The sequence below is a fragment of the Littorina saxatilis genome, linkage group LG5 (genome assembly GCF_037325665.1).
Source record: "Littorina saxatilis isolate snail1 linkage group LG5, US_GU_Lsax_2.0, whole genome shotgun sequence".
Classification (NCBI taxonomy): Eukaryota; Metazoa; Mollusca; class Gastropoda; order Littorinimorpha; family Littorinidae; genus Littorina; species Littorina saxatilis.
The window spans coordinates 23,273,965-23,293,210 of NC_090249.1; the positions used below are offsets into that span (position 1 = coordinate 23,273,965).

The window sequence follows — 19,246 nt, forward strand, 5'->3', positions numbered from 1 at the left end:
TCAGCATGACATATTGTACCGAAGTTCATTTTTACATGCATTTGTACCATTATAGTATTTCTCTCCCTCCGTATCCAATGTTAAGGTGTACACAGACACACACAAACACAAATACACTTCCTCATTTTTTTTGCAAAATGTACATTCTCCATTTTTTGCTTAACAACTGGCAAAAATGAAGTTTTATTTCGTCGGTGAAATTGTGAAACCTCGTATGTGACTTTGCGCCAAAAGTCTCTTACGAGGTCCCACGATTTGACTGACGATTTGCACTCTCTTTATTATTTAGGAAAAAAGAAAAAAAAAGAGTAATTACATCTAATAAGACACAAAACATGACTGATCATAGAAAAAAAAGACCAACTCTCAATGCCACAAAAGAGAAGACAAGCAAGGGCAAAAACATACACACATCATTACCACTGCCAGAGACTAATATGACTGATCAACTGACAAAACGACAGATTAACATGGGCCTCCAATAGAATGCTACAAACAAACAAACAAACAAACAAACAAAAAAGACATACAACATATAAAATAAACTCACTTCACCACCAGAGACGAATCCCAGCTTGTAGCCTTGTTCCACCTGTGGTTCTTTATTTTCCATCTCAAACTTGGTGGCACATGGCAAGTTGTCCACGATACTGCAATTGATTTGTCATAAAAAAAGATGCTCACAGTCACAGCAGATGTTAACAAAATAAAACTTTGTAAGGAAACAAACTGTTCTTTTAAACATGTGTTGCACTGGTGTCAAGTCTAATTATGCAGTTACATTGTCTACTCAATACTTACAGATAAAACACACATGCACTGTTCAACATTTACTGCTTGCTCTAATACATTTTAACTGTCATTAAAAAAGAAATTTTAAATGGTGAGAATATTTTACTTTAGTAGCAAAATTTAAGGTTCTGATGGTTTCCTGTAGTTTCAAAAACATTCTTACCAACAGTGATACACATCATGAAGTAACTGCAACAGCACACATCAATGACTGAACTCACAAATATCTCTCTTGAAACAGCAGCTAAAAGGTCACAAAAATACCGTAATGTGAACTTACAGGTGAACGTAATAGTCATGTTTGATCTTGTCGATGAAGGTTTTGGCCTGTTCCACCGTCAATTTGACTGATATGGACTGCTTGTTGGCTTGACAGAGCAGCTGGCATTTGACGTTCTCTGCCATCTTCACCTGTACGTTCAATAAAATAAATGTATACTTCAGAAATTGGAAGAGTAAAATTGTTAGAAACTGACCTATGAGATTGTAGTGATATAATTCTACAGGCAAAGGCTTAATAATAATATCATCAGATCAAACTGCAATACTCTGCAACACAAAAGTTCAAAAGATTCATTTCAATGCCTGTATCTTTGTTGCTTTTGTTTGCCCATTTGTTTATTTGTTCAAGTCTTCAAGTGCGTGTATCTGATATAAAGTGATGGCAAACTCAGGTGTTAAAGTCATATTGTGATTTGATCTCAACCCCAGATGAAACAAACTGCAACAGCTTTCTTACAGAAATAGTATAAACAACTCTTACCTTGTAAGGAGTGTTCACAATTCTGTCTCCTCTTAGAACTTCACCTGAAACAAACATAGATGAATTTGATAAGTAAATACATGTACAGTAAAACATCTGTTTTCAGAGTAATACCCTGTGTTACTTCCGCCATATTAATGCCCTGTGTACCTATCTTACAAGATTCCCTTCTCTAAGTCTATTAGAAGACCCGTTTTCTCAGATACTAGGTTTTAAAATAGAAGGACCATTGATCATCACATCAACAGAAATCATGTTTCAAATAATCCATGCTGATTAAACCACGAGCAGCTGCCACCAAATCAGTGAGTATTATTACATTAAAATAATTAATATCCTTGCCTACAAACATAAATTATGGGTATTGTTCTTGCAAACAAGAGCCAAAGATCATAAAACACAATGATAAGGAGCAAAGATAATACATGTATTGTGTACGATCACTTCATTGTGATGCATACAGTATGTAGAATAACCTCTTTGTCGTCCCTTTTATCTGTGTCACTTGATCTTATAAGCACACCCTATCTTGCAATAAATCAATTGAGTATACACGAATGCCAAAGATACATCTGTTTTCTTTAACCCAATCTTCATTCTTTGTTGAAACTCTAAGTTGTGCTCTTGTTTCCGCAACCATCCTGAAAACGTACAATCTGATTATCAGCTATTGATTGTTCTACTTTATCAGCCTGGGTTAAATAAAGCCAGAGGCTATGTCAGGGTGTGTATCAGTGTATGACATCTGCTACCGAGTTGCTCCCCACTCAATTGAAATTGATTGTTTCAACGCAATACCTAGGTTTTCTGTTTTGTAGATGATGCCTTCGTCTGGCTGGCAGAAGGGCAGGGAGTAATATTCATAAGGAAGCTGTGTTTTTGTACTTGTCAGCTTGACAGCCTGCAAAACAAAAAACAAACGCGAAAAATGCAGTAAATGAGCAGATGAAAAAAATATAGCTAACTTATATGTTATAAGATTAAGAACAAACAAAAAAGTTGTTAAAGCTAAGTAGAAGTACCTCAAACAAAAATCATATGTTCACACCTCCCAAACTCATTTACTCACAAGGTAATTGCACGTAACAAACTCAGTTGTGAATCTAATGTTACCAATCATTAACTAACTACCCTGCTCTGCAGAGAAAAAAGTATGATGAAAACTGATTGTTCAATGAAAATGAAACTGGAAAACATGTTCCATACATAGTACTAAGTTTAACATACTAAAACATGGTGCATATATATATCTTCAGATATGTCCTTCAAACATTAACAACTACAATGTCAGGCTCTCCAGGGAGAGGGTAATCTGCTACATGTATGCCCACAGAAAAGAAGGCACCATGACTTACCCACTGAACTAACTTGAACACCATATCTTTATCATGAAAGGACACCCGGCAGCAAGTGCAAACTGTGATTCCGGGACACTTTTACAAATCAAAGGACCCAAGTGTGTCCTCTCATCATATATTTCAGTGGGTCTAAAATAATTTTTTCTTACATTATTTCATTCAAGCTTACCTTGACTTCCACTGTATCACCCTTATGGAACTCAACAGGTGCCACCCCAGGCACATAGAAGGCTAAGGCACTGTTCAATAGCACCACCCCTAATCCAGCCGCGAAAAACATCATCTGCACAAACAAGAGAGATAAATACTGGAGACAAGTACAATGCATAGTCACACAGGGTTTTATTTACTAGTGCGCCTTGCGCCATTGGCGCATGCATAACATCTCAAAATGTCCCATTGGAATTCCCTTCAGTGCGTCAAAGGGCGCACTGAGATTACGTGCCACTGCGCCACCACATGCACATTTTTCACGGGAGTACAATGTTCGGAATGACATAAGCAAACACGCGCGCCAAGCCGAGCAACTTGCGAGTTTGTGAAATGCTCTGTGATTGGCTTTTAAAATGTAATTCATTAGTATTCAACCAATCTTGCGAACTATCTGTGCTTGCGCGATTACCTCTGTAGAAACTATCAACAGAAGCGATATCGATCGAAACACAGATAAACACCCACACACACACTAATAATAATAATAATAAAGTGTATTTATATTGCGCCTATCCCTTACAAAAAACAAAAATATTTGGCTCTAAGCGCATTACAACATGTGAAGGACTTGGTACAATCAAGTCTGACAAGTACAACAGCACAATATACAGTCGGTCTCTTAGGTAAAAGCAGCTTCGACAGTTAAACACTTCTACTAAAAGATCCTCTAACAATTTACAAACATAGTTAAAGAACATCGAGTTAATAGGAATTAAAAAAAAAAAAGGTTCTTATAATAAAACTATCTAGCGAACGACGAAGAAGAAGAAGAATAAAACTATCAATGTCAATGTATAACAAGTCATTCAACGTAAATGGCCAAAGAACAACAATAAAACAATGGTGATAAAACAGTTATACTCAATGGCTAATAACGAGGCAGAGTTAAATAGTATCGACACAAGATTAAAACAAAACATATTTCTGGAGACGAATTAACAACAATAAAGCAATGGTGATAAAACAGTTTTACTCAATGGCTAATAGCGAGGCAGAATTAAATAGTATCGACACAAGATTTAAACTAAACATATTCCTGGAGACGCATTTAATAATTATACATGTATCAAATAATCAATGTACAAAATACAGCCCTCGCAAGCAACCCGCCCCCAGCCGGCCCACAGCGCGCTACGATGGCAAGCGACCCCTCTCCTTAATGTGGCAAATACTGAACAGTGCACACAACCAATTACTCGCATATACTCGTGTCGCTCACTCGCACACACACACAAACACACACACGGACAACATCGAATCACTCGCACAGGCTAGGGGTTGAAGTATTCCCGGAAGAGGTGTGTTTTTAGAGAGGACTTGAAGGAAGGGAGAGAGGTAGAAAGGCGGACAGACATGGGCAGAGAGTTCCAAATAGAGGGAGCTGTGTAGGTAAAGGCGCGCTTGCCGAAAGCGTTCAGTTTGACGCGTGGGACAACAAGGTGCCCTGCGTCAGCGGATCTGAGGTTGCGTGTGGGGACGTGTGGCTTTAAGAGCGAAGACAGGTAAGAAGGGGCAGAGTCTTGAAGGCTACGGTAACACAGGGTAGCTATTTTATATGTAATGCGTGCTTTGATTGGTAGCCAGTGAAGGGTCATGAGGAGAGGGGTGACATGGTCGCGCTTGCGCTTGCGCAGCACAAGACGTGCTGCATTGTTCATGATGCGCTGTAGGCGGTCTAGCTTGGCGTCTGGGAGGCCGGCTAGGAGCGAGTTGCAGTAATCCAGTCTCGACAAAATAAAAGCCGAAACCAGTGTCTTGGTTGCGTCGAGGGAAAGAAGGTGTCTGATTTGGCTAATCCTCCGCATTTCAAGAAAGGCGGTTCTGCAGAGTGAGTTGATGTGGGCGTCCATTGACAGGTTACTGTCAAGGTGGACACCCAGGTTTTTTACTTTGGTGCTGAATGTGACTGTGGTATCAGAAAGGGTAAGACTGGATGTTTCTGAAAGAAGCTTTAACTTTGATTGTTTGCCAACTGGCATGATCTCTGTCTTATCATCATTCATCTTGAGCTTGTTGACTGTCATCCACTGTTTGATGGAATCGCTGCATGATTCTATTGACTGCACTAACTCTGTAAACTGTTTGGTGTGTGCGGATTTTTGTAGTTGAGTGTCGTCTGCGAACATGTGGTACAGGACATTGTGGTGCTTTATGACTTTGCTTAACGGCTGCATGTACATAGTGAATAACACTGGGCCTAACACAGATCCTTGTGGGACACCATACACCATACACTAACCAGATACACTAGCAAATTCTCATATCATCATATGGCACCAAATAGCACTATTTTGCATCTTTCAACAAAAGCATTTTCGAACCGCCTAGCCTGCTTTGTGCGTTTTGCCTATGTAATGTCCCATCAGAATTTCGTTGCGGGGGATAAATGTCCCATTGTCTTTTTCTACCAGGCTAAACCCTGGTCACACATGATTCAATGCACCTTTGTGTGTAGCTCCTTGGAGCCTTGTACGATTCACCAAGGATGTTGTTTGATCGGCACAGCCCCCACAAAATAACTTTCACATTGCCAAAAACCTTGCCATATTTTTGAGTTTGACAAAATAGACCGATTCTGGAAATAACTGTCAGGTTTTCATGGGATGTGGAAGAGGCAATTTTCCTTGGAAAAACTGAGGCAAACAAACCCATGCAACATATGTGGAGACACACCGTCCATTTGTGATTGGCTTACATCACACGGGTTTGTTTGCCCCCATGGTTCAAGGTTGAGCAATTCTTCTTGTTCTAGTTATTTCTGAACATTGTCTTTTGCTGAATTTTTTGATGGTGGAGGAAAGGTGCTGCAAAGAGCTGTCTTTTCAAGTTATTCTTTGGTGCAAAGTGAAATTAGCATGGAAGTAGAAACAACCGGGCCGCAGCATGATTGAAATGTCAAAATTTTGTTTGAAATAGGAACCTCGTTCTCATTACACTGGATCATAGTTGCGTTTTTACAGACGACAGAAGTTCCTGCACCTGCAGTTCAATAGTAATAGATGGCTTTGATTGAAACTTGATAGTACAACCGAAAATTGCGTTGCATTTGACTAGATTTCTTACTCCTAGCCTCACTGACCACTCAGGCAAGCTGTCGAATGGTTTTTACTAGCCAGGCGTAATTTTTACCCGTCCCAGGCAATTAGGCGTGTGATATCATAGTCCCTGTAAATCCCATGCCTTTTAGTTTTTGGATACAGCTTGGATACTAGAACGATCACAATTAACATCAGAGAAAAATCAATGCATTCGTGTTTGCGAATGTGTCTGCATTAGCATCAATTAAAACAAACTTTTTACATTTTACATGTTATTCGGACAGATGGTGAAAATACCATGCCTCGTCACTTTGCGAAAAAAAACCTACGTTAGACAACTAGCCATACCACAACTGCCACGTCTTCAAGACCAGGGACTTCAGGGAGATATAATTTATTTGTTCAAGTACATAAACAGGGTCTACAAACAAGCAATGCAACCTTCTTGTTTGCTGCAAACAAAAACTTTAGAGGAAACAGTCTAAACTGGATTCAATCTTTCCTGTCCGACAGAACACAAAGGGTGGCAATCGAGGGCGTCCAATCAACACCAGCACCAGTAACATCAGGCGTGCCCCAAGGCACAGTGCTAGGACCCCTCCTATTCCTGCTATATATTAACGACATGCCAGACGTCGTCAAAAATTCCAAAGTAAAACTGTTTGCTGACGACAGCCTCCTGTTTAGAAACATCTCAAATCAACAAGACCAGATGCTGCTCCAACAAGACCTGGAAGCGCTAGAGAAATGGGAGCAAGAATGGCAAATGGAGTTCAACCCAAGCAAATGTGTGGTAATGAACATCATGCCAAACAAGAATAAGATACTTCTTCCATCCAACTACCACCTCCATGGACAGACTCTTGAAACAACGACAGAGAGTAAATATCTAGGTGTTACTATTACAAGTAACCTTTCCTGGGGCAGGCACGTAGAAACAGCTGCAGCGAAGGGAAACAGGACAGTCGGCTTCCTCCGAAGGAACTTCAAGGAGTGCACCCCAAAAGTGAAAGCGGCAACCTACATCACAATGGTCCGCCCCACCCTTGAGTATGCCTCGACTGTCTGGAATCCGCACGAACAACAGCACAACAACCTGCTCGAGTCAGTCCAAAAAAGAGCGGCCAGATATGTCCACAATAACTACAGGGAAAAAGAGCCTGGCACCGTCACTAACATGCTGACAAACTTAGGATGGAAGAGCCTCGAAGAACGAAGACATAACAGTCGGCTAGCTATGATGTTTAAAATTAAAAAAGACATGGTCGGCATTGACAAGACCGCGTTTCTCAAACCATCAGACACGAGAACGAGAGGGAATAGGATCCATCAAGAACAGGACTACCACCCTTCACTGTCCCACTCCTTTTTTCCGCGGACAACATCAGAGTGGAACAAGCTCCCGATCTCCACCACATCCGCCCCCTCCCTTGAGTCGTTCATGTCACGACTCGGTGGCAGCAGAGCCCTGCAGCCATCCACCTCCCTCCCATAGCCGTTGATGGATTGTACAAAGTGTTAATAACCCCAAAACCTAGCCAAGCTCCTCTCCACTGCCCTCCTGCATCCCCCATACCCCCCCCCCCCCTCCCCCAGCTTTGGCTTTTTAACTTCCTTACACGACTGGCACAGACCGCAATGGGGGCCAACAGTGTATGGACATCACCGCGGGACCTTCAACATCCAAGAAATTGGATCCGGTCCCCCACGGGAAGAAGAAGAAGATCTGAATCTACAGATCGTACTGTACTGCAGACTGAAAGTAAGAAGTGTCTTAGCGAGTGACCTCTATTTGGAACAGTACACCACAGCCCCACATCTGAACAGTTTCAAAGCAAAGGCAGGCTGGACAACTCTTGTATAGGCTAAATCAATGACAAAATTCTCTTTTGTGTTACTGTTACGAACAACCCAATCGTGCAAGACACCAAATTGAGTCATTATCTAAAACACAAGAACGACGAACAGGCCAATTGCCTAAAACATCGAACCAGTTCAAATTCATAGTCAATTATACACTAGTTAAAAAGTGGGCTTCGTGCAGCTGTACTGTAGTCTGTAGGCTGGCTAACAGATCCAACGGTTGGGGGTTAAAGAAACATGACAATCGTGATTAGCTTATACCGCTCTATGCTTTCGTGTAAGCACACATTCAATCACTTAAAAAAACACACGTTCTGTCCATAATTACGAATAATACACATGCACAGAACACACGAAAAAGCTACACAAAAATTGTGTCTCGTCTGCCGTTGCAGTTGTCTTCCGGTGACCAAAAACACAAACCGACAGAAGCACTATTTAACTAAGGCAGTTAACTAAACCCATGCCATTTGAAACACAAGTTTTCCAATGTCTGAGAAGAACACTTCCAATCCATTGATTTCGGTGGAGTTAATGACAAATGCAAAGAGGTACACGATTCAATTTGTTATGAATGGGTTGCTACATTGTGAAAACACAGTACCTTGGCCGCCATGTTGTCACAAACGTGGACTGCTCTGACGTCACGCCCCCAGTCAGCACACAAAAACTTTCGATGGGGTGGTAAGTTTCATTTCAACACAAACCAAAACAAAACCACCACAGGATTGTGCATTACTATGCATTTAAATCATTTTTTGTATTATGCGTTTTATTTTCAGATGGTGAAAATCCTTTCAGTAATTCTTGTTTGTCTAAAATATTGGACTTGTGAAAAGAATCACCCCTTTTGGACAAGTAGATTAGTCCATGCCCGTTTCTGAGTGTTGTAGTGGTATAGTGGTACTAACATATATAGCCAGCAACAGGAACCGACAAGTAAATGTACCAGATATTCACGCAGAAAGGGTCTAATCCAACCCAAATTGGGTGTATTCCTTGTTGGAGCACATCCTGGAGTTTTTTTTCCCTGGGAACAGGGAATGCGCCAGGCCCCTGATGGAACTCAATTCCGTGCCGTAGAGTAAACTGCTGAGTTCAGTTTCACTTCAATATGATATAGACTGATGTGCTTCAATTTCGCCCTGATCAAAGGCTCGCTTTACTTGGCTACCCAGCAGGAGAAAGAACATGAGTTAAAAATCTGAGAGCAAAGCAATACTACCTCGGGATGTTAGTCTAGTTGTTCAGATGATTGTCGCGTAAAGAGATAAAAACAGCCATGAGCAACACGGTAAGTGCTTCTGTTATACTTTACACGCATAGATATCTATATATAGATATATATATATATATATGCCCTCAACAGAGTAAGAAAGTACACACACAAAAATGTTATGAATATAAAAGTGTGAAGTGTCCATTGTTCTGATACTGTGACTCTGATTTTGGCGCCCCCTTCCACCATTTTAACGCCTGCCCCCTTTTTTACAGACCCTTTTTAAGAGAGGTTTGCCGCAGTGTTCTTAATTGCTCAATATTATCCTCCAATCTAAGCCTCTTTTTTCAACCAGAATTTGGTGTGTGGTGATTTTGGGCTTTTTAAAAAGGTAATGTTGAACTTAAGCATTGTAAATTCATAGCTCAAAATCCAGGGCGTTATTGACATATTTTTTTTTTTATACAAGTCACTTATCAAAGCAAAGAATAATTCTTGGGAACTTGATTGATGGATTAACCCCCGAAATTAAGCATTATTAATTGAGTTGGTTATTTGATCAAGGGAAACACTTGCATTGTCTCCATGTGCAGTAACTGATCGCATATGTGTCTTAATTCATCCGTTAGTCAGAAGATGAAAATGAAAATACAGAATAATGTGATTTGTACAAAGGGAGATTGTCATAGTCGTCTCCCTTCCTTAGTAAAAATGGTTGTGACCTTGTTTACCTTCTACACCCCATGTAAATAAACTTATATCCCGTTGCGCATATGCGGTCCGACTAAACTACGCGCCAGCACGCGCTAGCACGCGCCAGCTTGAACCATAGCACTTATATACTTTATTTTTATATTTCTAGTTAGTTCATCGTCCATTCTCACATAATACAAAATTTCAAACTTCAATGATAAAAAATACGGAAGTTATGACGAGTTTAAGGAGAGCTAATGCACTACTCTCAAATCCGACGATTGTCGGACATGGAGCCACGGCCTTAGCTAGGATAGCTCTCCAATAACGCGTCTTAGCTATCGTAAATTTTATCACTGAAGTTTGAAATTTTGTATAATGTAAGAACTGACGATGGAATGACTAGAAACATATAGATAAATTATATAACAGCTATGAATCTCAGTAGCGTCCACTTAAATTTGGTAGCGCGCAGTTTTAGTTCGGATTTTGTCGGATTTGAGAGTAGCGCATTAGCTCGCCTAAAACCCGTCATAACTACTGAAATGTTCAACACTCAAGCTTGAAATTTTGTATTATGTAAGAATGGACAATTAACTATATAGACGATAAAAATAAATTATGTAAGTGTTATGGATCACCGGGTAGCGTCTACTTCAAAGTGGTAGCTTGCAGGCTGTTTAGTCAATGGCGGAAATCGTCGGATTTGAGAGTAGTGCATTAGCTCTCCTTAAACTCGTCATAACTTCCGTATTTTTCATCATTGAAGTTTGAAATTTTGTATTATGTGAGAATGGACGATGAACTAACTAGAAATATAAAAATAAAGTATATAAGTGCTATTGTTCAAGCTCAGGCGCGTGCTGGCGCCTAGTTTGAAGTAGACCGTCGCTACCCAGTGATCCATAACACTTACATAATTTATTTTTATAGTCTATATAGTTCATTGTCCATGCTTACATAATACAAAATTTCAAGCTTGAGTGTTGAACATTTCAGTAGTTATGACGTGTTTTAGTCGAGCTAATGCGCTACTCTCAAATCCGACAAAATCCGGCAGTGACTAAAACTGCGCACTACCAATTTTAAGTGGACGCTACTGAGATTCATAGCTGTTATATGATTTATCTGTATGTTTCTAGTCATTCCATCGTCAATTCTTACATTATACAAAATTTCACACTTCAGTGATTAAAAACAATGTCGGATACGGAGTCATTCGTTCGAACACAGTCAGTCGGATGCAGAGCCACTCATTCCTCTGTGTGTGTGTGTGATCCATAGCACTTACATACTTTATTTTTTATATTTTTTGTTAGATCATCGTCCATTCTCACATAATACAAAATGTCAATTTTCAATGATGAAAATTACGGAAGTTATGACAAAACTTCGACATTGACTGAATACAGACATTAATGCATACCAACTGCACAACCACTTTGAAGCAGGCACTGCCTTGACCTGTATCATTTATGTTACTTTATTCTTTAATTATACACAATTTCAGCTCCATAAATCAAAATGGTGATGGTTGTGTTGGATGATAGCAGAACTGCTAGGATAGTCTCAACTTCAAAGAACTTAGGACCAGCATTAGTTATACAACACGAAGCCGGTGGCGATCTGTCGGCAACTATTTTCAGTGAAGTATTTGAGCAGCAACAATGGAAAGATACGTCAGTCATGTATTTGCCATTATGTCAAAGAAGGGCGTTGTTGGTTTTTTTTTCGTCGGAAAGGGTTTGAAGTTTTTGAGCATAATTATTATTATTATTTTATCATTATTATTATTGTTATTATTATTATTATTATTATTATTAATATTATTATCATTATCACTATTATTCTCATTACTAATGCACATTAAGTGCGCTCACCCCCCCCCCCCTCCTCCTCCCCCCCCCCCCAAAAAAAAATCTTTGTTTTCTCCCTCTTGTCTCTGTACCTGTGTCCTTTTTATCTTTCACCATCTCTCACAAATAACACCAACCACACCCCACCCCCACCCCCCCCACCCCCCACACACACACACAAACACAAACACATCTCCTCTCTCTCTTCTGGTCTAGTTACTGTGCCGACTGTGTGTATGTCTTCGGTGTTATCTTCCTGGGTTTCTTTGTACGTCTCGTTCTTAACCCTTCATCGAACGATGCACTGTATGTAAGTGCCGTCCTCACAAAGAGGATTTCTAACCTGCAACTCATCGAAATCGTATCCTAGTCACTCTTCTTTACATCTACACCAAGATAAAGGGAAGTAAAGCTAGCTAACAAGCAAACAACTGTTCCTGTTTTTTTTATTGTTTTGTCATGCTATACAACTTATTTTAATTTATTTTTTAATCATTTTTTTAATTAATTTTACTAGAACGGTAGCATATCAACAACATTCGGCTTAAAAAGGCTTGTTCATCCTGTGAGGACGCAAGACTTCAAGTTTGTCCAAATAAATACATGCTGAAAAGTATGTTGTTTCTTTGCCCTGTGAAGTAATGAACATGTCCATTGTTCTGTGCTGCAAAGTGCAGAATGTCATTTAATTTTAACTTTGATATGCTTAACTCGGAACATGGCGATATGCTCATTTGCACCTCGTGTCCATGGGTGTAGTCGGGGCTTCCATCCCCAACCGAGCGGGTCCCCAGGTGGTGGATAGGGGAACGGCCCCAGGGGGGTCAGCTGCGAATCAGAATAAGCAGCCAAACGGGTAGCGTTCACACACACACACACACACACACACCGTGGCACACAGAGGAATGACTGGCTCCGCATCCGACTGACTGTTGGAACGAATGACTCCGTATCCGACATTGTCGGACATGGAGCCACGGCCTTAGGATAGCTCTCCTATAACGCGTCTTAGCACTTATATACTTGATTTTTATATTTCTAGTTAGTTCATCGTCAGTTCTTACATTATACAAAATTTCAAACTTCAGTGATAAAATTTACGATAGCTAAGACGCGTTATAGGAGAGCTATCCAAAGGCCGTGGCTCCATGTCCGACAATCGTCGGATTTGAGAGTAGTGCATTAGCTCTCCTTAAACTCGTCATAACTTCCGTATTTTTTATCATTGAAGTTTGAAATTTTGTATTATGTGAGAATGGACGATGAACTAACTAGAAATATAAAAATAAAGTATATAAGTGCTATGGTTCAAGCTGGCGCGTGCTGGCGCGTGCTAGCGCGTGCTGGCGCGTAGTTTAGGCGGACCCCGCATATGCCTTATCGGCCCTGCAATGTAAACATCCAGATCCAGGGGGGGGGGGTGATTCAGGTGTTGTTCCATTAATCAGAACGTAAAACTCATTTAGTTAGTCTGCAGTCACAAAACCAGTGGAGTACGTGCTGACGGAGAACAATTAATCTCAATGAATTAAACTTAGTTCCGGTTGCGCATGCGAGATAAATATCGTTCTCTCTTACTTCCGCACGTGTGTGTAACAGAAGAATCTGGCTCACCTCTGTTCAAAGTTCGATTGAAATTTTGATTACGTTGGCCAGAAACCTAACAAAATGGTTTGTATGTTTTTCCTTCTACCCTCTTTCTTTCACATGGAGTACTTTTGGTATATTATTTGTGGCAGATTGTGGAAATTTTTATTATTTCTTGGTGCGTTATTTCTTCTGTTCCCCACGTGTTGTTCAAGCGACGCATTCGCTTTTGAAGCCGGTACAACTCCTGACTGAGTACCTCCCCGCCAAATTCAAGATGTACAGTTAACTAGAGGGAGAAAAGCCTGTCATTCTCTTGCAAGAGAAGCAAATTCGAGGACAGACGCTATGACTTCCACCCAAACATTCAATTCATTCGAAAAGTTACCGAGGAGTTATACTGGCCGAAACCCTAGGCTACTGGTTGAAAAACTAATCGATGACGTCGTGGAATTCTTCTTTAACTCGATTTTTGGCGCCGGATTTTGATATTTGTGTGCTTTAAATTTAGTAATTCATTCTCCATGAGAAATATTCTCTGAAATAGGCCAAAATTCCAAAATGACGTCGATATGTGGATGTGTGTGGGGTGTGTGTTACTATTAGTATTTCAGTATTTGCGATTATTGGCAATGATAAGTTGCAATCACGCACACACACTCATGCGAACGCTCGCATGTACAAAAACGCATGCACACGCACGTACAAACACGCACACACACACACCATCTGATACACTCGCGCATGATGTATTCAGTCATATGTAGTGTTTCGGTCAGTAGGCCCCTTATATACACCCCTTGAAGTTGAATCGGGTGAAATGAGGGTTTTGCAATGAAGCAAACTTAAAGTCTAAACAACCATTTATCATCACTAATTTGCTCCCATCAGTGGAATACGAGTACAAAATTCAATCAGCTGTGCTCAGGAGGGGAGTTTTGAATTTAAAAAAAAACCAGACTGCTTGTGCTTACATTCCAAAATTCAGAATCAAGAAACAAGAATGGTATTAAGTAATTGAATGTAACTTTAATTTATAACGAAACATCACAATCACAGGTGTTTCGAACCAATTGTTCTATTAGTATTTAGTGGACAGACAGAAATACTCTAGTCTTATGATACAGATCATGAATTTAGCATAGAAAATGTTTGAAGTCTCTGGTGAGAACGATGGCCAGTGACTCGGTGTGGAGTTTATGTGTCACAATTTTTATAGATTTTTTATCAATCTTTCCAGTCCGCATACCCTACTAAAGGCGACCAGAAAGCCCCGGCTGACGAGGCACCCATCCATCGTATCCGCATCACTTTGACAAGCCGCAATGTGAAAAGCTTGGAAAAAGGTACAGCATTTTCGCAACACTCATACATGTATGTAATTTGGTGTTAGCTCTTGCTGATGGCAAATGCTGTTTGTTGTGTTTTCTGAGATTCCATACATTTTATGGGGGTTCACGCAGGAAAGGCTCATATGAAATGGTGAAAGTGTCCATCTGGCACTCCTGATTTAGAAGATGATTTCCTGATGTTTCAGTGGTGTGCAAATCCACTAACCCGTGACCCGGGGGGAGTTAAAAATTGGCCGGGTTAGCTGAGGTCTTTGAGTAGCATTCCCGTGGGTTAGCTAAAAATTTCACAAACAAAACTCAAGATAGAGCTTCAAATGCCAACTCCTTACTAAAATGAATGGCCAAAATACATTTCCCCTTGTTTTTCATAATGAAAACAAAGCCCAAACCGAAGCCCAAACAGTAAGTACTGTTTCTAAGGCGCTTTTTCTGAAGTGTTGATCGTGTTCGAAAATGTCGTCTGCTTCAACGATGTGAGTTACATCCCTTAGTTTAGTTTTACATTTTGACCAATGAGAAAGCGCCCCCTAATTTGTTTCGGGCCACTGAAAAACAACCATGGCGTTGTTTAGGTTCGGGTTTTCTACTTCAAAAGCGGAAAGCAAAAGTGTTGAGATAAAGACTAAACAAGCGACGGACAAAGAGTACGATAGTCACAAACGTAAGAGGACGTTTCTTTCTAGTTGGTGTGATGAGTTCCCATGGCTACAGTTTGATGAGAGCACAGGAATCATGACGTGCAAGTGTTGCAAAAACTTTCCAAGTTTCGCGAATTCCAAGTCCGAGTTTGTTACGGGTTGTACAACTTATCACAAAGGAACTCTCAACTCTCATGATGGCAGCATTGCTCATCGGCGATGCCTGATTAAGCATCAACGTGAGAAGGATAATGTGAAAATCCCCGAGAAACCCATCACATGTTTGAAGTTTCATTGTTATTGACTTACTTCTTTGTTCTTAGTTCGGACAGACTGGTCGTCGGCAGATGCTACCTTTCAGTGACTTATAATCCAATGTTTCTGTGTGTGAAACTAAGACAAAATAAGAAAAGTTGGAGTGGGTTACCTATTTTTTTCCCGGGTGAGCTGGAAATGCGATTCTACTAACCCGTGGGTGAGTTGTTTATTTTTAAATTTGCACACCCCTGATGTTTCTACCGATTTTTAAACCATTCAGGTTATCAAAATCAGAGCAGTATTAAACAGTCAGAGCTACCTAGTTCCCAGAATTAAAACATGATCAACTTTCAGATTTTTGAAAGCCAGATTTGGGGGTGAATTGCAGACTTTGGTACTGATTGCAACGATACATCCTGATGTTTGTGGATATGTTTTGTATAAGCCCCCCAAAAATTTTCTCGTTTCCGTTTCTCCAACTGACCCTATTTCTTCCCCCTGACCCTAGAATTTTTTCTTGACCCTTCAAAAATTAGGTAATTAAAAAGGACAAATTTCAATTTTGCAGACTTTGCAAAGAAGGTTGCTCTTCTCTGACATCCAGGGGACACAGTTTGCACGATTTCCGGCTAATAAAAAGCTGCATGCACCTGTGTGGATAAAAAAACTAAAAGTAAAAGTAAAAATAAAGAGAATAACTGACCAACCGACCCTAATTTTGTTGGTCTTGTTATTGGAAACAAACACATTTTTTGTTGACCTGTTATATCCATTTAGTTTTAATTCATGTGATGTATACATGTTTTCTCTTGGCTGTTGGCATAACCAGATGGCTTTGCTTAGCAATTAACAAGGTGTTGCACTGGTCCGACAAAGCGCTGTCAGGACTGGTGTTGGTTGAAATTTGTGCTTTCAAGGGGACAACTAGAAATTACCTCTTGACAGTAAGTCGTGTATGTTTGCTGTTACCTTGTTTCTTACTGAAATCTCTGTCAACAGTGTGCGCTGACCTGATCAAGGGAGCGAAGGACAAACAGCTGAAGGTGAAGGGACCAGTGCGCATGCCCACCAAGATCCTGCGCATCACCACCCGCAAGACCCCTTGCGGTGAGGGCTCCAAGACCTGGGACAGGTTCCAGATGCGCATCCACAAGCGCATCATCGACCTCCACAGCCCCTCCGAGATAGTCAAGCAGATCGTATCCTTTCTTTTCTGGTTTTCTATGGGAATGCTGGTGTGTGCTTTTGGATGAAAGCTACATGTCTGTTTTAGATTCCCCAAGCGACCCCTTTTTTTCCCTCCCAGCCCAAGGATATTTCTTTTTCTCCCATCAACAATATTTTTGCTTCTTATTGGCTCACGTAAGTGTAGCCTATGCGATGCTAACTTTTGTCTGTCTGTGCGTGCGTGCGTGTGTGATAGAAACTTTAACATTTGACTGAACACCGAAATACTAATTTTACCGGGTTATTATCCAAGCAACAGCTTCAAAGTATTGAAGCAATGATCAACATTTTGTCCGCACGTATGTAGATAAAGTGTGTATCCAAAGAAAACGGGTGATGGTGGGTTTTTTTTTGGGGGGGGAGGGGGGTGGGTAAGGTAAAAACAGGTGACTGGTTTGTGTTGTGTGTGGTATGTAGACCAGGTCAGGGGTCAAGGTTAGGTCAGATCGCGTGAAGGATTGTGGCATAGATACACTTCTCAGTTCTAACCGAGCTGCATTCACCGATTCGGGGAAGACGATTTCACATTGTTCGGTTTCGTAGCGGCTCCAGAAAAAATAGATAAAGAAGATACCAAAGGAGATTTCCTACAGGTTGATCTGCACAGAGTGTTTTCAGTGTCTGCGCGAGGAAGCGCTGTCGAAAGGGCAGTGTCGATCTCAGTGGCAGTCGTGTCCCCGTAAGTAGGCTACAGACAGATCTAGATCTAGCGTCTCCCACTCTTGCACCGTGTCTATGCTTACTGTGTGTGTGTATGTGTGACGGAGTGATTGAGTTTGTGTTACTGTTTGTCGATTTCTTACGGGAGCCTTGAAGGCTTCGCCTCTTGTTTTTTACAGAGCTTCAGTTTGCAGACATTACTAGGAAAGTTACTCTTTTCAGACATCCAGGGGACATAACTTGCCTGATTATTTGCCTGTAAAAAGCCACACACTCCGTGTAAATAAAAACAACTTCAATATATAACATTATTTTACCCACTGACCTCAATATTTTGTGTGTGTGTGTGTGGCCTTGTCATCCAAAACTAACAATTTTGTGTGTGTGGCCCTCCTGATGATCCAAGTGTTATGTATGGGATGCATTATTTCCTTAACAGTTGCACAGACCTCAATCAGCATTGAGCCCGGTGTGGAGGTCGAGGTGACCATCGCTGACGCATAAAACGGACATAAAAACTTTCTGGCGTGCATTTGCTCCAATTCGGAGAAACGAATGAATGCCAATAAAGCGAAGAAAAAAATTGAATGCATTGTCTGTTGTATGCCTGAAAGAAAGATTGAATGGTTGATTTTTCTGTGTACACTTTTTGCATAATGTGCACACCTACACATACACCACCCTTGTCTTGATTCGTCTATTTGAAACATTTATAGTCAAGACTTGAAGCGGCCTTGCATCGCAGGTATCGTCGCACTGTATGAGACGGCAAGCCATGTATTCTGTTTATCCTACATTCTGTTATTGTGTGCCTTTCTATTTCAAACTTTTGGATATTTCCTTTGCTTTGAATCGACTTACTTTTAAACTTCAACCATTTCACTCAACTTGGCAATTATTCATTCGCATCAAAAGTAATTTGCCTTTCCTAACATTTTGAGAATTAACTTTGAACATTGCGCCAGTTAAATTTGAGCATAACGAAGCGTGTTATAGTCCCGAAAATATGGTACATTCGAATCATAAGATGTGAGACAGAAAAAGTATCTCCCACTTGGACACAACAAAACACCTCATCTCTTACATATGAAGATGAAATAACACAACAAGCATAGTAGTTTCTGGCTTTAATTATTTGATCACATGAGTGGACATAACAGTAACACTGTTACAACAATAATACAGTCGCTCTGTACAAAGACAGGATCTAATATACGCTGGGGCGTTGAATACGAACACGGTGAAATGTATGCTATGACAAATGACCAGATTTTGTTGTTACGACAATACCTGTTGTTTGGACTAGGTGGTGCGACTGAGTTTTCTGCCACATGATATTCATTGATTCGTCAGGTGAAGTTAGACATCAATTAATCGAGTGTGGAAGGAAACTCCGTCACAACAAAAAGTTCGAAGAGCAATTATGTCTCACAGCTTCAATACCAGAGAGAACAAATGAGTTTTGTGTACTTGCACATTGACAAGTCTAATCACAGCAGCCATGACGTTGGAGATCTTGTATTACGGAAGTGACCAAATGAAATCTCAGTTTTTAGAAGCATAAAATTCTGTCAAATAGTTTTTCTGTCCTATCATTTTATACCCATAAGCTTCACGAGAAACCCACTTTCCAGTGGCAGCTAAAGTTGTGTATGGAAACGGTACAACATGTTGAAATTTAGTTTGCAAAATATCCTCAATAGTCATTTAAAGAAAAGAAACCGTTACT

General features: G+C 40.5%; 2 protein-coding genes across 2 annotated transcripts in view; one reads left to right on the plus strand and one right to left on the minus strand.

Moving 5' to 3' along the window:
- The window catches only part of LOC138966590 (transmembrane 9 superfamily member 4-like), a 34,370-nt gene extending 25,706 nt beyond the window's left edge, over positions 1–8,664 (minus strand). The window contains exons 1-6 of the mRNA XM_070338875.1: positions 8,632–8,664; positions 3,083–3,196; positions 2,354–2,456; positions 1,556–1,599; positions 1,073–1,203; positions 551–650 (exon numbers count right to left, since the gene is read on the minus strand). Of these exons, the coding sequence (XP_070194976.1) occupies positions 551–650; positions 1,073–1,203; positions 1,556–1,599; positions 2,354–2,456; positions 3,083–3,196; positions 8,632–8,643 (504 nt within the window). The 5' untranslated portion in view covers positions 8,644–8,664. The remainder of the gene's footprint in view (positions 1–550; positions 651–1,072; positions 1,204–1,555; positions 1,600–2,353; positions 2,457–3,082; positions 3,197–8,631) is intronic.
- Positions 8,665–13,330: 4,666 nt separating this feature from the next.
- LOC138966596 (small ribosomal subunit protein uS10-like) lies at positions 13,331–18,105 on the plus strand. The gene is made up of 4 exons (XM_070338880.1): positions 13,331–13,466; positions 14,623–14,728; positions 16,630–16,829; positions 17,965–18,105. Exons 1-4 carry the CDS (start codon positions 13,464–13,466, stop codon positions 18,019–18,021), a joined length of 366 nt encoding a protein of 121 aa, XP_070194981.1. The 5' UTR covers positions 13,331–13,463; the 3' UTR covers positions 18,022–18,105.
- The last annotated feature ends 1,141 nt before the right edge of the window (positions 18,106–19,246 follow it).